This window comes from Oncorhynchus tshawytscha, linkage group LG16 (assembly GCF_018296145.1).
Source record: "Oncorhynchus tshawytscha isolate Ot180627B linkage group LG16, Otsh_v2.0, whole genome shotgun sequence".
NCBI lineage: Eukaryota > Metazoa > Chordata > Actinopteri > Salmoniformes > Salmonidae > Oncorhynchus > Oncorhynchus tshawytscha.
In genome coordinates, this window is record NC_056444.1 from 47,670,703 (window position 1) to 47,692,463 (window position 21,761).

Below are 21,761 nucleotides of genomic sequence, written 5' to 3' on the forward strand. Positions count from 1 at the left end.
CAGCTGCCCTTCACCTCGTTCCTAAAGCAAACGTGTGCAAATATTCGGCTTATCTCTTGGACAAGCCATCTTCGGCTCCGAACCTTTGACAATATAGTTAACATTGCAAAATAATGAATGTCATGTCAAAGGGAGACAGCCAGAAGTGTCGCCCTGACCTCGTCAACTAGCTAACAGTAACGTTACTATAGCAGGATAATGTGATAGTTAGCTAGCTAACGAGACAAGTCACTTTCGACAAGCCTACTAATGAAATCGGCCAAACAAAATGTCCATCTATCTCTAAATATTTTACAAAACCTCGCAATCTAACAACGCTAAACAAACATGAAGCTTTTATACCAATGCTAACTGTTTGGAACAACAACTTCACTTCAGCTGCGAGCTAGCTACGGTAGCACCGAGGTTCAAAAAGCATGTAAAGTCAAAGCATGGGTCGTGTAATGGAACATTGCTTTATACAAGACAGACACAAAACAAGGTGCAAGTAAATTTATTTTACATATTAAACCGTAACAAAAGACGAAGATGAACAATCGATTAAACATTCATATGTGGTTATGCACAAACAAACCCTTTATTCTGTCACACACACGCAATGTATTGCATTATAAGCAAAACAGTACATATCCAATTCACAGGAAATGAATACAATTATATATTATGCAGTCTAAAGAAGCCTATGATTGTCACTGTAGAGTTGAGTTAACATACAGTTATTGAGCTGTTTGACAGCCAGGTACCTCAGATATCCCACTTTATTGACAACATAAAACATATCCCACTTTATTGGCAAGTATAATGAGTTTTGCTGTCCCCTTTTCAGCATTTTATAGTAAAGTTCCAGTCTGACATTACTAGGATTATTACAGGGGATATACCTATACAACAAACCAAACCATGATTTTCATAAAATGATCAAATCGTTTGAGGTAAATAAAGACAACCACAACATATCTTTACATATTGTACATTGTCATAGAAATTATAAGGCAAGTGTGTTTGTGGGACAAACTTGTCTTCTATAACACTCCTAAGGACTTACCAACCAACACTTGATCTAGGATCACTTTGAATAAAATACATTGAATAAGACAAATGGCAAACTTGTTTTGTTTCTGTAAAACATACACCAAACATGTATGCCATATGCACTCACACACATAGGCTAAGACTTCATCACATTGGTTAGAATGTAATACATTACAAAACATCCCTCTATATGGGTTAAGACAGTTGAAGCAAACCCCAAACACAATTGGCAAAAAAAAAAAAAACTTTGGATTATGTACTCAACTAGATAGAAGGCTAAGACTTTTCATTTTTGTACCCTAATAGGCTATAGTGTGTGGTAGCACACAGAGAGTCATTAAAGTCCATTATCAAGCCTAATGATAGTCTCATCCTCTGCTCCAGTGACTGACTGTATTGCACGTATTGAAAAAGGTATTGTGCGGATTGCTAAAAACATTCTAAAATCCTCTCCCTGTGTGTTACTTTACTTTGGCTGTTTGGAAATCATTTCTTAGAAACAACTACGATAAGTAAAAGTGCATAACAGAGAATGAGACATAGACAAATTAAAACATCTGATAAAAGAAATTGTACATTTATAAATAAATATACTGAACAAAAATGTAAACGCAACATGTAAAATGTTGGTCCCATGTTTCATGAGCTGAAATAAAAGATCCCAGAAATGTTCCATACACACAAAAAGCTCAAATTTTGTGCACACGTGTTTACATCCCTGTTAGTGAGCATTTCTCATTTGCCAAGATAATCCATCCATCTGACAGGTGTGGCATATTAAGAAGCTGATTAAACAGCATGATCATTACACAGGTGCACCTTGTGGTGGGGACAATAAAAGGCCACTAAATTGTGCAGTTGTCACACAACACAATGCCACAGATGTCTCAAGTTGAGAGAGCGTGCAATTGGCATGCTGACTACAGGAATGTCCACCAGAGCTGTTTGCAGAGTTGAAAGTTAATTTCTCTACCATAAGCCGCCTCCAACATTGTTTTAGAGAATTTGGCAGTACGTCCAACTGGCCTCTCAACCGCAGACCACATGTAACTACCCCAGCCCAGGACCTCCACATCCGGCTTCATCCCGGACTGTGGGTTTGCACACCCAAAGAATGTCCGCACAAACGGTCAGAAACGGTCTCAGAGAAGCTCATTAGCGTACTCAACGTCCTCACCTGGGTCTTGATCTGACTACATTTCGGCATCTTAACCGGCTTCGGTGGGAAAATGCTCACCTTTTGATGGCCACTGGCACACTGGAGAAGTGTGCTCTTGATGGATGAATCCTGGTTTCAACTGTACAGGGCTGATGACAGATAGCGTGAATGGGTTCGTGTAAGCAAGCAGTTTGCTGATGGCAGCATCGTGAACAGAGTGCCCCATGGTGGCGGTGGGGTTATGGTATGGGCAGGCATACGCTATGAACAATGAACATAATTGATCCACGCCCCTCCCTTTTTTTCAAAGTTATCTGTGACCAACAGAATCATATCTGTATTCCCAGTAATGTGAAATCCATAGACTAGGGCCTAATGAATTCATTTCAATTGACTGTTCCTTATATAAACTGTAACTCATGAAAATCTTTGAAATTGTTGCATGTTGCGTTTATATTTTTGTTCAGTGTAAATGGAAAAAGTCCCAACATATAAAAATCTACAAATAATTGTTCTTAATAAAAAAAAAAAGCTTAGTTAAAAAATTAAAAATGCAATCAGACAAAATTAAAGAATTAACAAAAAGGATCAATCATGGAAATGAATTGTCCATATTAGTTGTAATATTATGATGGTTGTTGATAGTTGCACTCTCATGTCAATCTACCATCTATTGTGCCTATAACCTTACTCAAACATTTGTTCTTCATACACAGACAGAGTGGTAACACTGAACAGTCGGTAACACCACACGCCGATCTACACAACTTCACAGTTTCAAACACAACCTGAACACTTCAGGTTGAACACTACTGACAAGTCCCATTTTCACCTTAATCAAGTTAAGCTTTACACTGAATAAAAGATGCTGAATGTATGACCAAACGTTCTTTTTGTGACCAGGGCACATTTTAAATTGCAATCTTCGACAGAGGACAGCACTTGTATTGTGCACCCTGTGAAAGACAGACAGAAAAGTAGGGTGAGAGAACCAGACGGAGGTTGATAGCGAGGACAGAGACCAAAAAAAAGGAAGACATTTAAAGGCAAGGTTCGAATTAAACATATGAGTCTTTTCAACGCTTATGAGGCTTATAATATAGCTTATAATAATGCTATTGAGGGTTCCCCGATTTGTTACCAGATACCCCAATAATTCAAATCATCTTATAGGGTGAGCAAAAGAAGAGAAAGCAGAGATGAAAGGTGTTTCATGCAGGATCTCCTGAACCAGTTCAGCTGTACTCAGTTAGAAAATAGTGAACCAGCAGAACATGAATCTGACTTAGTCTAGCCTGATAATCCGTGTCTCAGCAAACTAAAAAGATTCAGAGATAAATCTAACTCATTTACTCAGAGACTGGTTTACACACGACTGTTGGGGGTTATTCACAGAACTGTTCCCTTGCCTAACTTGTCCACCAGTTTGCCCAGGAGGTGGTGCCTTATTGCTGGTAGTTTCCGTATTGACCCTAAAAGAGAGGGAGTTAGAAAATAAACATCTTTAGTCATGTCAGGTTAGCATGAGATGGGGAATACTTTTGTTCATGAATACTTTCTCATGATTCAAAGCAACCCATGGGCATCGCCACTGTGGTCATTTGCGGTGTGAGTTGCCCAATTTACCCAATGTTTTGTTGGACAGCACGGTCCTCCTCAAAACGTGGGGTTGGGGGTAGCTGTAGTTGTACCTGTTCGTAGGCGTAGGGCCTCTGTGTCTGTGCCCCAGAGGAAGCCTGGGAGCGGTAGGAGCTGTACTGCTGGCCCTGACCCTGCTGGTACTGGGAGTACTGGGACTGCGCACCCTGACCTGGACCTGGAGACCAAATCAGTCAATCAACCAAGTCTTGAATCACACTGACGGTTGTAACAGTGAAACAATCATCATCTTTAAAAAATAAATGTCCTGATATGAATGTTCAATTCCCAACCAGCCCAACAATTCCAACTATCAGCAGCATCAATATGCCCATAGCAAAACATAGGGATGTGTATGTCTGTGTGTCTGCCACTGTATGTCTGTGCATTCATGCAAGCGTGTGTGTGTGTGTGTGTGTGTGTCTGTGTGTGTGTGTGTGTGTGTGTTCCTTACCGTAGCCCTGTGGCTGTCCGCTGTAGCCCTGCTGTGAGGGGTACTGTTGTTGGCTGAAGGGCTGCTGCTGGCCTGACCCCTGCTGGTACTGGGCCTGCTGCTGACTGTACTGAGAGTTGCCTGGGGATCAGGAGCAGCAATTTCACTACTTCAAGACTTAACTTCATACTGTAATCTCTCGTGGACAGATACATGTAACATTAATAGTAATCGAGCATCTGACACAATTACGCAAGATTTTACTGTAGTTCGGCGTGTCTGAGATTGGGCCTACAGTGGCACATAGCTAGCACCTACAATACTATCACAAGTTCACAACCTTTATGCTTATTAGGCATGAGTCTATGTGTTTTGGGAACATACCTCCTTCGTAGTAGTGCTGTGAGGACTCATCAAAGGACCTCTCATAGCCCTGTTCACCGTAGGATGATTGTTGGTAGGAGTACTCCCCATGACCTGGAGGGGGCAGGAATGAGTACATGCCAAAACCAATCTACCAAAAACAATGTGGCTCCTCACACATTTAGAGTAGAGAGCTTGGTTCTTTCACAGTTTGTAAAAAGTTTACATACATAGGTGTGCACCCATAAGTTGACAAGAGCACAAACAGACATTTGCAGTGCCTCGGACACTTAAACACACAGAGCACACAAATACACGCTAGAATCAGTTGGCGCTCTGCCCTAAACGATTTTCAAAAATGGGAAATCTACCATTTCCACACACCAGAGGGGAAGACTATTGACAGAGGCACACCGGGAGGAAACAGTTCTAAGACCAAACTCAGCACTTTGCCATCAAAATCATAATCCTTCCACAAAAATCCACCGTACAAAAGACTCCCACACGAAGGGAAAGGAAAGACAAGAAGCCAGAGGATTGGAATATGGAGTTCAGCGCTGCAGTATAACTTGAAGACAGGGCAGTGGGATGACACTGAGATTAGATGGCATGTATGCGTGTGTGTGATTGAGATGTCTGAAAGGTGTGTATGTGTTGGAGGGGTTGTGTGTGTGAGGGTCAAGGCTCTAAATGATTACCATCAGAGTAATACTGCTGGTTTATGGGCTCGCTGGAGCTCTGAGTGTGTCCGTACTGCTCTCCGTAGAAATCGTCTTGTCCCATGTACTGCGGTGCCGATCCTGCAAGACAGGCGACACCAGGATTGGTTAATCAGCTGGTCGGACCAATGGGCCTCTGTGTTGGTTGTTGGTGACTAAAGGGGGCTGGACCAGGGCGCTTTGGCAGTTGGAGGGGAGTGTGTGTGTGTGTGTGTGTGTGTGTGTGTGTGTGTGTGTGTGTGTGTGTGTGTGTGTGTGTGTGTGTGTGTGTGTGTGTGTGTGTGTGTGTGTGTGTGTGTGTGTTTGTGTGAGAGAGAAAGAGAAGTTGTGTCTTATGGGTGCTAATTACATAATGAGAAGCTTTTTTTTAGTTCAATGACTCAAGTTCAAGAGGTCCTATTAGTAGATTTAAACTGAATAAATTATTGTGAAGGAGGAGTTGTCCGAAATGTGAATTGATCATGGGAAGAAAATGCATCATTTTGGCATCCATTTTCATTTCAGAATGTTGAGCCCTATCCAAACCATCATCTGAAAAAGTATAGAATCCTATGAGAATGAAGTGAAATACGACTTTCTGAAAGGACCAATAAGAGTGGTTTTAGAAATCCCAGAAGGGCCAATCATATGGGAGACGCTGTGGTGGTGGTGTGCAGAAACTCCAGATGCCATTCCTTCACAAACGACTGAACCAGAAACCAAATATATTTATTTCCGTTGCCAGAAGTATTGCTAGAAATATTGCTGTATCTGCAAGACAGCAACTCACAGTCTCGCTAAATATTAATATTCTACAAAATATTGATCCAATAACGTAATGCAAAAAGGACCATTATCACAGCAGCCAACAGCTAGTGAACAAATTATCTTTCATGGCAAAATGAAACGATTCAATTCCCCATTGACAAATATCCTTTGTCAGTGATGAACTATACACTGGAACAATAGAGTCCTTGTGGACAAGATCTAGTGATCGTACCTGGACAAGCTGGGATAAGACCAAGGTAAGCCACAACAAACAACCCGGGGCAAGTGGCCTCTGTTTCCCTGGAGACATTTTCTCAGACATCCTACAGACGAGCGACTGACGAGTCTCTGTGAGGTACATGCCTAGTCCACGTCCCACACCAAACACAAGGGGACGTTTCGGGACTAGTTTGAGGCTCATGCTGACCGACACCATGGGTAAAGGGATTTACAGAGACTGGGACTCCAAGTTACAAAACAGCCATAAATCTTCAGTCCGCCTCTTAAAGTCACAGGCAGGACATTACTATGGGTGAGATCTAGGCTACACACCTGCGATACCATGGTAACGTATGCGCATCCGTGACAGATTATATCCACCATAAATATCATAGTCTATTATTTAGGCTCACACCTTCTAAACACCTGCTAACCATTAACCTCTCCACCTTTCAATCCAACGTCCATGTCGTCTGCATCCGCAGTTGCTACATCTTCAGGAGTTCCTCTAGAAATCATCTCCATCCTGAACCACACAGCCATTTCCTCCATATATAAACCACAGTGCATCTGCAGCCCATGACCAAACCGCAGCAGCCTGGAGAAAGACAGAGACCCATGGTCACCTACCTTGCTGTGTGGGTCGGTAGGTCCCCATGGGCCTCTGGCTCATCATGTTGTTGCCTTGTCCGCTCTGCCCCAACATGCCCATAGCAGCCTGCTGACCCTGGTACTGCTGCTGTCCGCCACCAGTCTGGGTTGAGGGGTAATGAGGTGTAGCCGACTGCTGGTGCATCATGGAGACTAAAAGGGGGTGGGGGGCGTTATGGGGAGAGATCTTACACATTAACACACACAATGTCAACATCTTCATCATTGTCATCAACAACATACATAACCGGAACAGATACAGGCAGAATCAAAAGAAGGAAAAGAAATAGGGAGGGGTCATGACAGTCAGAGAGTAGCCAGAAAGGGAGGGGTCTGTTTCAAATATTCAAAGAATCTGGGAGAGAGAGGGGCTTTAAAATGCTCTGGAGGAAATGGAAAAGAAGCCAAAGCGGGGTCAGTTCATAAAACAGAGATAAATACACATGGACAACCAGGCAGACGAGGGTGGGCTGCAGGGCTGCATGTCAGGGGTTAGAGGTCAGGAGAAGAGAGGAGAGCCTGAAGCAGGGAGGTGACTGGGGCTAGACTAGCAAATACTGGACTCCAGAGGAAGGATGGGGCTGCCTACCAGTCTGATGAACTGAATGTGTTTGGTTCTTCTTGTCGTTCATATAGGACAATGCAGACTTTCAGAGGTTTTGGAGGGTGAAGTTCAAGTGTATAAAGACTAGAGAAGGTTTTCTAACAGAGAGGGCACAGGGGAGGTTATTGAGAATGATGTTGAAAAGCTGTGGAATACCTTCAGGGGATCCTTGGGTCAGTGAATCATCCACCGATGTCCTGTCTCCTGTCTAAATCAATACAATCCTAATTTTCTAGAATCCTGGGAGGACAGACCTCCCTCCCTATCTCTCCCTCGCTCTCTAGGCCCTACTGATACAGGGAACACTACAGTACATCCTAAATCCCAACCTCCAGACTACACATATGCAGTTGAAGTTGGAAGTTTACATACACTTAGGTTGGAATCATTAAAACTCGTTTTTCAACCACTCCACAAATTTCTTGTTAACAATCTATAGTTTTGGCAAGTTGGTTAGGACATCTACTTTGTGCATAACACAAGTAATTTTTCCAACAATTGTTTACAGACAGATTATTTCACTACATCACAATTCCAGTGGGTCAGAAGTTTACATACACTAAGGTGACTGTGCCTTTAAACAGCTTGGAAAAGTCCAGAAAATTATGTCATGGCTTTAGACGCTTCTGATAGGCTAATTGACATAATTTGAGTCAATTGGAGGTGTACCTGTGGATGTATTTCAAGGCCTACCTTCAAACTCAGTGCCTGTTTGCTTGACATCATGGGAAAATCAAAAGAAAGCAGCCAAGACCTCAGAAAAAAAGGTAGACCTCCACAAGTCTGGTTCATTTCCAAACGCCTGAAGGTACCACGTTCATCTGTACAAACAGTACGCAAGTTTAAACACCATGGGACCACGCAGCCGTCATACTGCTTAGGAAGGAGACACGTTCTGTCAACTAGAGATGAACGTACTTTGGTGCGAAAAGTGCTAAATCAATCCCAGAACAACAGCAAAGGACCTTGTGAAGATGCTGGAGGAAACAAGTACACAAGTATCTATATCCAGAGTAAAACGAGTCCTATATCAACATAACCTGAAAGGCCGCTCAGCAAGGAAGAAGCCACTGCTCCAAAACCTACATAAAAAAAGGCAGACTACGGTTTGCAACTGCACATGGGGACAAATATCGTACTTTTTGGAGAAATGTCCTTTGGTCTGATGGAGAAAAATAGAACTATTTGGCCATAATGACCATCGTTTTATTTGAGAAAAAAGGGGACACTTGCAAGCCGAAGAACACCATCCCAACCGTGAAGCATGGGGGTGGCAGCATCATGTTGTAGGGGTGCTTTGCTGCAGGAGGTACTGGTGCACTTCACAAAATAGATGGCATCATGAGGAATGCACATTGAAGCAACATCTCAAGACATCAGTCAGGAAGTTAAAGCTTGGTCACAAATGGGTCTGCCAAATGGACAATGACTCCAAGAAAACTTCCAAAGTTGTGGCAAAATGGCTTAAGGACAACAAAGTCAAGGTATTGGAGTGGCCATTCCTGCTTACAAGCAAAAATTAAAGCAGGAAGCACCAGTGACTCGGTCTATAAAAAATGGTCAGATGAAGCAGATGCCAAACTACAGGACTGTTTTGCTATCACAGACTGGAACATGTTCCGGGATTCTTCCGATGACATTGAGGAATACACCACATCAGTCACTGGTTTATCAATAAGTGCATTGAGGACGTCGTCCCCACAGTGACTGTACGGACATATCCCAACCTGAAGCCATAGATTACAGGCAACATTCGCACTGAGCTAAAGGGTAGAGCTGCCGCTTTCAAGATGCGGGACTCTAACCCGGAAGCTTACAAGAAATCCTGCTATGCCCTGCGACGAACCATCAAACAGGCAAAGCATCAATACAGGGCTAAGATTGAATCATACTACACCGGCTCCGATGCTCATCTTATGTGGCAGGGCTTGTAAACTATTACACACTACAAAGAGAAGCACAGCTGCGAGCTGCCCAGTGACACGAGTCTATCAGACGAGCTAAATCACTTCTATGCTCGCTTCGAGGCATGCAACACTGAGGCATGCATGAGAGCATCAGCACACTGCACAGCATTGCACTCCACACTGCCCTTTCCCACCTGGACAAAAGGAACACCTACTTGAGAATGGTATTCATTGACTACAGCTCAGCATTCAACACCATAGTACCCTCAAAGCTCATCACTAAGCTAAGGATCCTGGGACTAAACACCCCCTCTGCAACTGGATCCTGGACTTCCTGATGGGCCCCCCTCAGGTAGTGAGGGTAGGTAGCAACACATCTGCCATGCTGATCCTCAACACTGGAGCTCCACAGGGGTGCGTGCTCAGTCCCCTCCTGTACTCCCTGTTCACCCACGACTGCATGGCCAGGCACGACTCCAACACCATCATTAAGTTTGCAGACGACACAACAGTGGTAGGCCTGATCACAGACAACGACGAGAGAGCTTATAGGGAGGTGGTCAGAGACCTGGCCGTGTGGTGCCAGAATAACAACCTATCCCTCAACGTAGCCAAGACTAAGGAGATGATTGGGGACTACCGCAAAAGGAGGACCGAGCACGCCCCCATTCTCATCGACGGGGCTGTAGTGGACCAGGTTGAGAGCTTCAAGTTCCTCGGTGTCCACATCAACAACAAACTAGAATGGTCCAAACACACCAAGACAGTCGTGAAAAGAGAATGACAAAGCCTATTCCCCCTCAGGAAACTAAAACGATTTGGCATGGGTCCTGAGATCCTCAAAAGGTTCTACAGCTGCAACATCGAGAGCATCTGGTTGCATCAATGCCTGGTACGGCAACTGCTCAGCCTCTGACCGCTAGGCACTCCAGAGGGTAGTGCGTATAGCCCAGTACATCACTGGGGCTAAGCTGCCTGCCATCCAGGCGGTGTCAGAGGAAGGCCCTAAAAATTGTCAAAGACTCCAGCCACCACAGTCATAGACTGTTCTCTCTACTACCACATGGCAAGGGGTACCGGAGTGCCAAGTCTAGGACAAAAAGGCTTCTCAACAGTTTTTATCCCCAAGCCATAAGACTCCTGAACAGGTAATGAAATGGCTACCCGGATTATTTGCATTGTGTGCCTCCCCGAAAACCCTATTTTTACACTGCTGCTACTCTCTGTTCATCATATATGCATAGTCACTTTAACTATACATTCATGTACATACTACCTTAATTGGGCCGACCAACCAGTGCTCCCGCACATTGGCTAACCGACGCCATCTGTATTGTGTCCTGCCACACACTACCCGCCAACCCCTCTTATACGCTACTGCTATTCTCTGTTCATCATATATGCATAGTCACTTTACCCATATCTACATGTACTGTACATACTACCTCAATCAGCCTGACTAACCGGTGTATGTATGTAGCCTCGCTACTTTTATAGCCTCGCTACTGTATATAGCCTGTCTTTTTACTGTTTTATTTTATTTTTGTTGTTTTATTTCTTTACTTACCGATTGTTCACTTAACACCTTTATTGCATTATTGGTTAGAGCCTATAGGTAAGCATTTCACTGTAAGTGTCACGTTCTGACCTTAGTTCCTTTTTTATGTCTTTATTTTAGTTGGTCAGGGCGTGAGGTGGGGTGGGCATTCTGTTGTTGTTTTTCTATGTTTTGTTCTGTTGTTATATTTCTATGTGTTTGGCCTAGTATGGTTCTCAATCAGAGGCAGGTGTCAGTCGTTGTCTCTGATTGGGAGCCATATTTAGGTAGCCTGTTTTCTATTGTGTTTTGTGGGTGGTTGTATCCTGTGTTAGTGTTTTCACCATACGGGACTGTTTCGGTTGTTTGTTTGTACTTTTGTTATTTTGTTCAGTGTTCTGTTGATTTATTAAATATATCATTATGGACACTTACCACGCTGCACATTGGTCTGATCCTTGCTACTCCTCCTCTGAAGAAGAGGAATTCCATTACAGTAAGGTCTACTACACCTGTTGTATTCGGTGCATGTGACAAATAAACTTTGATTTGATTTGAAACCGGGATTCATCCGGGATTCAGCGTGCAAGTGGCCATCGAAGGTGAGCATTTGCCCACTGAAGTCGGTTACGACACCTAACTGCAGTCAGGTCAAGAACCTGGTGCAGATGACGATCATAGAAAAGCGTTTCCCTGAGACGGTTTCTGACAGTTTGTGTAGAAATTATTCGGTTGTGCCACAGTTTAATCAACTGTCCGGGTGCTTCGTCTTAGACCATCCCGCAGGTGAAGAAGCCGGACGTGGAAGTCCTGGGCTGGCGTGGCTCTGCGGTTGTGAAGTCGGTTGGACATACTGCCAAATTCCTTAAAACGACAAAGGAAGCGACTTAACATTAAATATTCATGCAACAGCTCTGGTGGATATTCCTGCAGTCAGCATGCCAATTGTACACTTCAGTGGCATTGTGTTGTGTGACAATACTGCACATTTTAGTGGCATTTTATTGTCCCCAGAATCAGGTGCACCTGTGTAATGATCATGTTGTTTCATCAGCTTCTTGATATACCACACCTGTCAGGTGGATGGATTATCTTGGCAAAGGAGAAATGCTCACCATGTAAACAAATCTGTGCATTAAAATGGAGAGAACCAAGTTTTTTGTGCATATAAAACATTTTTGGGTTATTTTATTTCAGCTCATGAAACATTGGACCAACACTTTTATATTTTTGTTCAGTATCCAGAATATCGTTGTTTTTTTATTAATGTTTTTTGGGACAAAAAAAATACTGTTAATTAAGACACCAGGAAATCATCTCCAGGTGATTTTCATTTTGGAAATCTGTTCAAGAATTGCCACTCATAATAGAGACACGTGATCGTATACAAATGTAAGCAAGGTTTAATATTATTATGTTTTAGTCAAATATTATATCTGTTTGGGCTTCTCGCGGTCTTGTTCCAGCCCCACGACCATCCGCTCAAGGAAACAAATCGCCAGAGGCTGACTCAAGATGATAATCCTTGCTCTATGATTCATCCTCTGATGTTCAACCTTTTTGCTTCTCTTCCTCCCTGATCATCCCCCCTACCCTTCCAGAGCTCTGACATTTACTCTAGTGGGGGCTGGCCTCTCACCCTCCCTGCTCACTTCCTGCCAATCACAATACGCTATGAGTGGACTCAACAATCGTTACCAATGCACTTAGCAACAAGACTTGCTGGAGAAAACGAAATAGAACAGCGGAATTAGCAATTATGTATCTCCAAAGGAATAGTGTTTCCAATAACGATTTCATATCATTGGCTTTGATGATGTATTCCTATGCCACTGATCCCTTGTCGCTGATTCCTCTACACCTGGCTGGCTCACCTGTGTTAGACTGCATGTTGAGGTTGCTGCGGGAGGAGGTAGAAGAGGAAGAGGAAGAACCGTAGCCTGGGCCAAGGCCCTGGATCATGCTGCCCTGGGAGGAGGGGGGCACGGGGTGGCTGTAGCCGGAGGCTGAGCCGTGGGTGCTGGCTGGCAGGCTGAGGGACGTGGATGACGGCCCAGCCGACTGTGTCTGACCCGCCTGCTGCTGCATGGGAGCGTGGCTGGGGCCTGACGACACACAGAGCAGTCAGAGCAGCCAGCCACTCAGGCACACGCAGTGCCAGCATGGTCACAGGCACCACGAACACGAAACACATCCAGTTCATCGCTACACCACAGGAGGCTTGTGTAGGACTCAGTAGGCATAGAATGAAGTTTTGAATCAAGGGTGTGTATATTATGTGGAGAGACGACGAGAGAAGAATTAGTGGAGCGGCAAATGGACGAGAGGGTAAAGACCTGTATGGCTATAAAGAGGTGCATCTAAATAGTCTGAAGTGGCTTCCTCTCCTCGTCTCCATTACTTAATGTGCAGTGATGTGAGAGAACTGGACGGAATGAAATGCCCAGTTAGCATCCACTTACAGTATCCTGTATTCAGGGATCAGTGTGGAAGAGGAAGCCACTTTAAAATATGGAGATGCACTCATAGAATGATCTCTGGACAGAGCAGAGGACGAGATCAAATATGCTGCCATAGGAGAGGTAGACAGACGACATACATGCAGCAGACAGTCAGTTTGGCAGAGAGGCGAGCATTCAGATAGTACACACATACAGTGGATAGCGAGTGTGTGTGTGTGTGTGTGTGTGTGTGTGTGTGTGTGTGTGTGTGTGTGTGTGGATACGGAGCTCTCACCATTGCTCATCTGACTCTGCAACATAGAGGTAGGGGGCAGGCCAGGGGTCATGGTGTCATTGAGGTTACTCTGGGAGTGTAGGGGCCCTCTGCCTCCACTCTGTCCCATTCCTCCAGCACCTATACTCCCCATGTTAGGGGTAGGAGGCTGAGAGAACAGGAGGAGAGGAGAGACATGTGAATTTACAGCTCTGGGAATTGTGTTACAGTTAAAGAAGCGCTATTGAGGCCGGGTAAGGGAGAGAGAGAGCGAGAGCGAGAGCAAGAGCGAGAAGAAGACCAACATGGGGCTCTATTGTATTGCGTAACTCCACACAGACTTACTGCAGGTAACAATGACTGCATGTTCTGATTAGAATCTGCTATCGTGGCCAGATAAACTAGGTTTCTGTGAAGGATCTGCTGATACCTGTCAAAGCACAGAAAGACAGGTTAATCACTAATCACAAGAGCCTTCAACATGATGACGATCATTAAACTGTGATATGCCATTCTTCGTGCTTAGAATCACATCTTCATACAAGTACACATCTGCTATAGTAACCTACATAACATGCATCTGTGACAACACTATGAGGACAGGTGTAACTCCTACTGTGTGCATTCTGCTGTTTTTCCTTTGCTCTGGTAATCCATTATGCACTGTATCAGATGGTGATTTTCATCCAGCATCTTGGGGAGATAAAAAAAAATAATGTTAGGCCAGCAGCCTATTATAACAGAGTTATGACACTATAATAAAGTGTCCTGGATTCTCGGGACTTGCGCTCACGTAAGCCCCCCCCTTCCTACTCTCTGAACAAAATTATCTGGGTCAGCTGTTTTTCTTGGAGTATATTTAACGTTGCCAGAAAGAGCCTAGGGCAGAAGAGACTGTTTAAGTCGGACGGAGCCATGGTCTTTTTTTCCTGCAACTCCAAAAGTCGACCATTATTTTTCAGCCAATCACAACATTCTGACATCAGTGACAAAAAGCGAGGGTACAAGAAAGGGGAACCTGTCCTCTATAGGCTACGATCCAAAGAAGGCGCTCTAACCGTAATATATATATGTATATACACACACATATATATATATATATATATATTTATATACTCTCAACAATTTGACAAGCACCAATAAGAGTCCTCCCCGTTCCTTCGAGGATAAACAAAGGTCCAATGATGTTGCACGTAAACCCACACCTTCCATCATCATCGCCCCTGTCAGACTATCCATTCATCCAGTGCACCTGCCTCTTACCACTGGCTGTCTAAAGAATTCTCGCTAGTCTTCTCACATCTTTGGCACGGCTGGCTATCAACTATTGTTTTTGTAACAATAGCCTATCATATAGAGTGCATTTTGTAATGGATAAAATGTTGCTAAAAGAAAAACAACAAACAAAAAAATACTCAAATAACAGTTAACAAAAAAAATCCCATGAAGTGCATGCACCAGAATAAGCAAAAATTCAGTCAGCCTCGGGACAAACTAGATTTGTTTGGTCTCGGATGCTATAGTCTATTATTAGACAACATGTGTTGTTCTAACGCATAACATAGTAGCCGTTATGTCGGCTTCCGTTAAAAGCCACACTGTGCAGTGAAGAGCACAACAGTAACGACGCAATAAAAAGTAGGCTTTGATGAATGTCCATTTGTTTTCATTGGCGTCTTATGATCGCGTCACTTTGTTTGGCTCGCTCTATTGTACCAGTTATGTGCAGATGTTGACTACTTTCCCACCGTTGGCACTGGCTGACTCTCTCCACGCTCTCAAATCGACCAGAATCAAATATTTCCTGTTAAGACGACGTACTAGAGAAAGACATGGCATTAGCCTACCTTTTGTATCGTTTGCTGTGTCACCTCCCCTTTGCTCCTTGGGCGCGCCGATGAAAATGCCACCGACATTGTTATATAAGGAAACGGTAAGAAACGCTCCTTTTATTCTAATATGTTGCCTATTATCTTGCGTGCAGTATAACATAGTTAGGTTTTCCATGTTCAGAAAATAATAGGGGTGTGTGAATCCCTGGATTGCTCCGAAATGAAAATACATTATAAGTACACCACTATTTCCCTGGATGCAAATTGATACTACATTTGATTCTGTTATTAAGATTGATGGTTGATCAGAATTCCATCATGTCTATGAAAATATCGTATTTTTCGAGACTCACTCAGTAATGTGTTGGTATAACCCATTCAGTCAGCTATAGGCTACAGTATAATTTCTCACTGTAGTAGGGGTGTTCTTTGATTCACGACATCCAATGCGCTCGCTCTCCAACGTAAACCAACGATGGCCGCAATAAATCAAGGCTGTTGCACACTAAAGTCCGGATGAGGCGCTGTGTTCAATTTGAATGTGCTGTTTCATTCAAGTCTGATCACTTTCGCTTTTGTTAAAGAGCGAGGGCCAGTCGAGGAGACACAGAAATCGGCTTTTCTTTACAGGTAAAGTGCTTGGAAGATGAGCTACGATCGTGCAATCACAGTGTTCTCACCTGATGGCCACTTATTCCAGGTGGAATACGCACAGGAGGCGGTCAAAAAAGGTTCAACCGCTGTAAGTAGGCCTTTCTCATTTCTGTCAATGTTGATTGAGGTCAAAACAATGGGTCAAGCACTGTGCCGATGCAAAACGTAGCCTATCAATAGAAGTATACCCAAATTGTGCTTACAACGGGCGCAACTGTATCACTTGGGCCTAATTCGTTTACAGGTTGGAGTGCGAGGAAAAAACGTCGTTGTGCTAGGAGTGGAGAAGAAAACTGTCGCCAAGCTCCAAGATGACAGAACAGTGCGCAAAATCTGTGCCTTGGATGACAACGTCTTCATGGCCTTTGCAGGTAACTTACTGTAGGACATGACCAATAAGGCAAGAAGACCAACATAGGACCAATAAGGCACAGTGCACACCCAAGCCACAGATGGTGTGAAGTGGTTGATTGCAAATATGTAATTAGCCTACCATGTGTATGGTATAATTGATGTCATCAACATTTGATCATGTAGGCCTACCTTGAATGATACATTTCATTTTTACTGCTGAAATTGAGCTATTTGATTGTTTGTTCCCCTTGTTGGGTGAGAGGTTTAATTGGTGTAACATACTTGATCTCCTTATCCCATGGCCTGCAGGGTTGACGGCAGATGCCAGGATCGTTGTTAACAGGGCTAGGGTGGAGTGTCAGAGTCACAGGCTTACAGTGGAAGACCCTGTGACTGTGGAGTACATCACACGCTTCATTTCCAGCATCAAACAGGTACCCCACACACACACACAACAGTACAATACACATGTGCAGATTTATCATTTCTACATATTCCCACTTTCAGCGCTACACCCAAAGCAGTGGGCGAAGGCCCTTTGGCATCTCCTCCCTCATTGTGGGGTTTGATTTCGATGGAACACCCCATCTGTACCAAACTGACCCTTCAGGAACATATCATGCTTGGAAGGTAGGGGTGTAATTCTGACCCATACATCTGAATAATTTATAAGGTGCTTTGACAGGTTTGTCATCACCCCAATGAATTACCCAACGTACCTCAAGTTGTAATGCGATTAAATATGAGCAAAATGGGAAAACCTAACTGTGGTTGTGTACATAGGCAAATGCCATTGGAAGATCTGCCAAGACTGTACGTGAGTTTCTAGAGAAGAACTATAAAGAGGAGCATATGGAATCCGATACAGACACCATTAAACTGGCCATCAGAGCTCTACTTGAGGTGAGGTTTTTGCCAGTCCAGATCCAAACTTTTGATTGGCAGCAACGATATTGCATGAGCACCCGCTATTAATGATTGAAATCTCAGATATTCCTGTCACAAGGTTTGCTCCATGTGTTCACAGGTTGTCCAGTCAGGTGGAAAGAACATTGAGCTGGCCATTATGAAGCGGGATGAATCAATGAAGGTCTGTTTGAAATCATGACACCTCTGCAAATCTGTCAAGAGGATCTCACCTGTGTAATGATGCAACGTAATTGTTCACCTAACGACCTCTTTTCCACTGTAAATAGATTCTGGTCCAAGAGGAAATTGAGGAATATGTCACGGCTATTGAAAAGGAAAAGGAGGAAGCAGAGAAACAAAAGAAGAAAACATGAACACTTTCTGAATGAAGTTCATGACCAAACATGCCTTCATCCATCTTCAATATTGCATCAGGATTCTCATTGTTTACATTAATTATCTCATCGTTTCTCTATCCAATGCTGGAGGGACTCCTAAGGAGTGCATATTTTTGTTCTAGCACACTTCTTTTGACTAGTCACCGGGCTCTTGTTTGGCTGAATCGGGTTGGCTATGGTAGTGCTGGGAGAGACTCTTCTGGGTGCCGAGACTAGTGTTGGGCTAAAACAAAACTCCTCCTATCCTGGGAGTCCCAATTAAATGGATGGAGAAACACTGCTGCCCTAATCGACCATATGAAAACTTAAGACTTTGCCTTATTCTTGCAATGAATAAATATCTGTATTTAAACTACAACGTTCAGTTACTATCATTGAACAGAGAAAATTAATAAGAACAAGCGAATCAGCAATTTCCCATCTTTATTAGATTTGTAACAATGTAACATCACTTGTGCTGATGATAGAAAACGAACAAATACATGGAAAGTCATTAGTTCTGGCAGACATTTGGTCTGTAATTAAGTTATTTATAATTATATTAATAAGTAATATTTACAATACCTGGAACACAGAAATTACCTAAAGATATTTTCCCCTCAGTTTCATCTTCAAATTGATCCCTTGAATAGTTTAGGAAGTGTGCATGTCATCTAGCTACTTCTAGCTCTAGCTATACAGCAGAGGTTGAAAAGCACAGGCAAAAAATATACACTGCTCCAAAAAAAATAAAGGGACACTAAAATAACACATCCTAGATCTGAATGAATGAAATATTCTTATTAAATACTTTTTTCTTTACATAGTTGAATGTGCTGACAACAAAATCACACAAAAATTATCTATGGAAATCAAATTTATCAATCCATGGAGGTCTGGATTTGGAGTCACACTCAAAATTAAAGTGGAAAACCACACTACAGGCTGATGCAACTTTGATGTAATGTCCTTAAAACAAATCAAAATGAGGCTCAGTAGTGTGTGTGGCCTCCACGTGCCTGTATGACCTCCCTACAACGCCTGGGCATGCTCCTGATGAGGTGGCGGATGGTCTCCTGAGGGATCTACTCCCAGACCTGGACTAAAGCATCCGCCAACTCCTGGACAGTCTGTGGTGCAACGTGGCGTTGGTAGATGGAGCGAGACATGATGTCCCAGATGTGCTCAATTGGATTCAGGTCTGGGGAACGGGCGGGCCAGTCCATAGCATCAATGCCTTCCTCTTGCAGGAACTGCTGACACACTCCAGCCACATGAGGTCTAGCATTGTCTTGCATTAGGAGGAACTCAGGGCCAACCGCACCAGCATATGGTCTCACAAGGGGTCAGAGGATCACATCTCGGTACCTAATGTCAGTCAGGCTACCTCTGGCGAGCACATGGAAGGCTGTGCGGCCCCCCAAAGAACTGCCACCCCACCTCCAAACCGGTCATGCTGGAGGATGTTGCAGGCAGCAGAACGTTCTCCGCGGCGTCTCCAGACTGTCACGTCTGTCACATGTGCTCAGTGTGAACCTGCTTTCATCTGTAAAGAGCACAGGGCGCCAGTGGCGAATTTGCCAATCTTGGTGTTCTCTGGCAAATGCCAAACGTCCTGCACGGTGTTGGGCTGTAAGCACAATCCCCACCTGTGGACGTCGGGCCCTCATACCACCCTCATAGAGTCTGTTTCTGACCGTTTGAGCAGACACATGCACATTTGTGGCCTGCTGGAGGTCATTTTGCAGGGCTCTGGCAGTGCTCCTCCAGCTCCTCCTTGCACAAAGGCGGAGGTAGCGGTCCTGCTGCTGGGTTGTTGGCCTCCTACGGCCTCCGCGTCTCCTGATGTACTGGCCTGCCTCCTGGTAGCACCTCCATTCTCTGGACACTACGCTGACAGACACAGCAAACCTTCTTGCCACAGCTCACATTGATGTGCCATCCTGGATGAGCTGCACTACCTGAGCCACTTGTGTGGGTTGTAGACTCCGTCTCATGCTACCACTAGAGTGAAAGCACCGCCAGCATTCAAAAGTGACCAAAACATCAGCCAGGAAGCATAGGAACTGAGAAGTGGTCTGTGGTTATCACCTGCAGAACCACTCCTTTATTGGGGGTGTCTTGCTAATTGCCTATAATTTGAAATAACACACATGGAATCATGTACTGTAGTAACCAAAAAAAGTCTTAAACAAATCTAAATTAATTTATATTTGAGATTCTTCAAATAGCAGCCCTTTGCCTTGATGACAGCTTTGCCCACTCTTGGCATTCTCTCAACCAGCTTCACCTGGAATGCTTTTCCAACCGTCTTGAAGGAGTTCCCACATATACTGAGCACTTGTTGGCTGCTTTTTTTTTCACTCTGCAGCCCAACGTATCCCAAACCATCCCAATTGGGTTGAGGTCAGGGGATTGTGGGGGCAAGGTCATCTGATGCATCCCTCTTCTTCTTGGTAAAATATCCCTTACACAGCCTGGAGGTGTGTTCAGTCATTGTCCTGTTGAAAAACAAATGATAGTCGCACTAAGCCCAAACCAGATGGGATGGCGTATTGCTGCAGAATGCTGTGGTAGCCATGCTGGTTAAGTGTTCCTTGAATTCTAAATAAATCACAGACAGTGTCACCAGCAAAGCATCCCCACACCATAACACCTCCTCCTCCCTGCTTCACAGTGGGAAATACACACGTGGAGATTATCTGCTCACCTACACTGCGTCTCACAAAGACACAGCGTTTGGAATCAAAAATCTCCAATTTGGACTCCAGACCAAAGGACACATTTCCACCAATCGGATGTCCATTGCTTGTGTTTCTTGGCCCAAGCAAGTCTCTTCTTATTATTGGTGCCCTTTAGTCGTGGTTTCTTTGCAGAAATTCAACCTTGGCCTTATTCATGCAGTCTCCTCTGAACAGTTGATGTTGAGATGTGTATGTTACTTGTACTCTGTGAAGTATTTATTTCAGCTGCATTTTCTGAGGCTGGTAACTCTAATGAACTTATCCTCTGCAGCAGAGGTAACTCTGGGTCTTCCATTCCTGTGGCGGTCCTCATGAGAGCCAGTTTCATCATAGTGCTTGATGGTTTTTGCGACTGCACTTGAAGAAGCTTTCAAAGTTCTTCATGTCTTAAAGTAATGATGGACTGTAGTTCCTGTTTGAGCTGTTCTTGCCATAATATGGACTTGGTCTTTTACCAAATAGGGCTATATTTTGTAAACCACTCCTACCTTGCCACAACACAACTGATTGGCTCAAACGCCTTTATTTTTTTAATGTAGAAAATAGTAAAATAAAGAAAAACCCTTGTTCTAAAACTTTTGACAGGTAGTGTACATAACAAGTTAGCCCAAGATCCAAATGAGGCCTGCAGGGTAAAAAGAAAGGCGTGGATTTTAGACTCACAATCACAAGGTATATATACCCACGCTTTTGAATAAACACGCACACACCCTTACTCACCTGACCCTTGACCCTCACAGCCTCCCTCTCCCGACTGTCTGGGAGGGCCGGCGCTGTGCTAACCCTCACCCTCTCCAACCAGTGGTAGCCCCCACGGCCCATCAGGAGGCGGCCATGAAACCCGAAGGTCTCAACATTCAGCGTTCTCTCTGCCAAGATAGTGTGTCTGGGTTAGAGAGCTACAAAATGTGATCAGACAAGCATGTAGTCAGATCATTGAAAAAATTTGACAGTCATGAAATTGACTCAGGCAGCATAACAGGTGGAGCACATTCAGACGTTTAGAGCACATTTAAACAAATGAATGTAAACAAGCGTGAATTAAACATAAATTCACCCGGATTCATGGTCTGATGAGATATCAAAGGAGGATTTGGTCTTGTCATAGTAGCACTTAGGCCCAAATGAATTTTCCACCGTCTTCTCACTCAAATCAAATTTATTTAT

At 43.9% G+C, this 21,761-nt stretch overlaps 2 protein-coding genes across 6 annotated transcripts; one reads left to right on the forward strand and one right to left on the reverse strand.

Annotated features, from left to right (window-relative positions):
* Positions 1–1,991: 1,991 nt before the first annotated feature.
* Positions 1,992–15,780, reverse strand: LOC112215775 (calcium-responsive transactivator). 5 transcript variants are annotated; one of them, XM_024375164.2, is made up of 11 exons: positions 15,572–15,780; positions 14,341–14,417; positions 14,070–14,154; positions 13,746–13,893; positions 12,884–13,114; positions 6,941–7,114; positions 5,324–5,425; positions 4,647–4,739; positions 4,284–4,403; positions 3,818–4,007; positions 1,992–3,663 (listed from the first exon to the last, which is right to left on the reverse strand). In XM_024375164.2, exons 1-11 carry the CDS (start codon positions 15,638–15,640, stop codon positions 3,537–3,539), a joined length of 1,416 nt encoding a protein of 471 aa, XP_024230932.1. In that variant the 5' UTR covers positions 15,641–15,780; the 3' UTR covers positions 1,992–3,536. The 5 variants fall into 5 exon arrangements, with proteins under 5 accessions (XP_024230932.1, XP_024230934.1, XP_024230933.1 ...); XM_024375166.2 differs by having other exon boundaries at positions 3,883–4,007; positions 15,572–15,779; XM_024375165.2 differs by lacking the exon at positions 5,324–5,425 and having other exon boundaries at positions 15,572–15,779.
* Positions 15,781–15,995: 215 nt separating this feature from the next.
* LOC112215776 (proteasome subunit alpha type-7) lies at positions 15,996–18,226 on the forward strand. The gene is made up of 7 exons (XM_024375169.2): positions 15,996–16,298; positions 16,455–16,581; positions 16,874–16,998; positions 17,072–17,194; positions 17,348–17,467; positions 17,592–17,654; positions 17,761–18,226. Exons 1-7 carry the CDS (start codon positions 16,203–16,205, stop codon positions 17,845–17,847), a joined length of 741 nt encoding a protein of 246 aa, XP_024230937.1. The 5' UTR covers positions 15,996–16,202; the 3' UTR covers positions 17,848–18,226.
* The last annotated feature ends 3,535 nt before the right edge of the window (positions 18,227–21,761 follow it).

Coding starts and splice junctions, on each gene's coding strand:
- LOC112215776 (XM_024375169.2), top strand. CDS start 16,203: ATGAGCTACGATCGTGCAATCACAGTGTTCTCACCTGATGGCCACTTA. Junction 16,582..16,873: donor CGTCTTCATGGCCTTTGCAG/GTAACTTACTGT, acceptor CATGGCCTGCAG/GGTTGACGGCAGATGCCAGG. Junction 16,999..17,071: donor TCATTTCCAGCATCAAACAG/GTACCCCACACA, acceptor TCCCACTTTCAG/CGCTACACCCAAAGCAGTGG.
- LOC112215775 (XM_024375164.2), bottom strand. CDS start 15,640: ATGTCGGTGGCATTTTCATCGGCGCGCCCAAGGAGCAAAGGGGAGGTG. Junction 13,115..13,745: donor GCAGAGTCAGATGAGCAATG/GTGAGAGCTCCG, acceptor GTGTGTCGTCAG/GCCCCAGCCACGCTCCCATG. Junction 4,404..4,646: donor ACAGCACTACTACGAAGGAG/GTATGTTCCCAA, acceptor CCTGATCCCCAG/GCAACTCTCAGTACAGTCAG.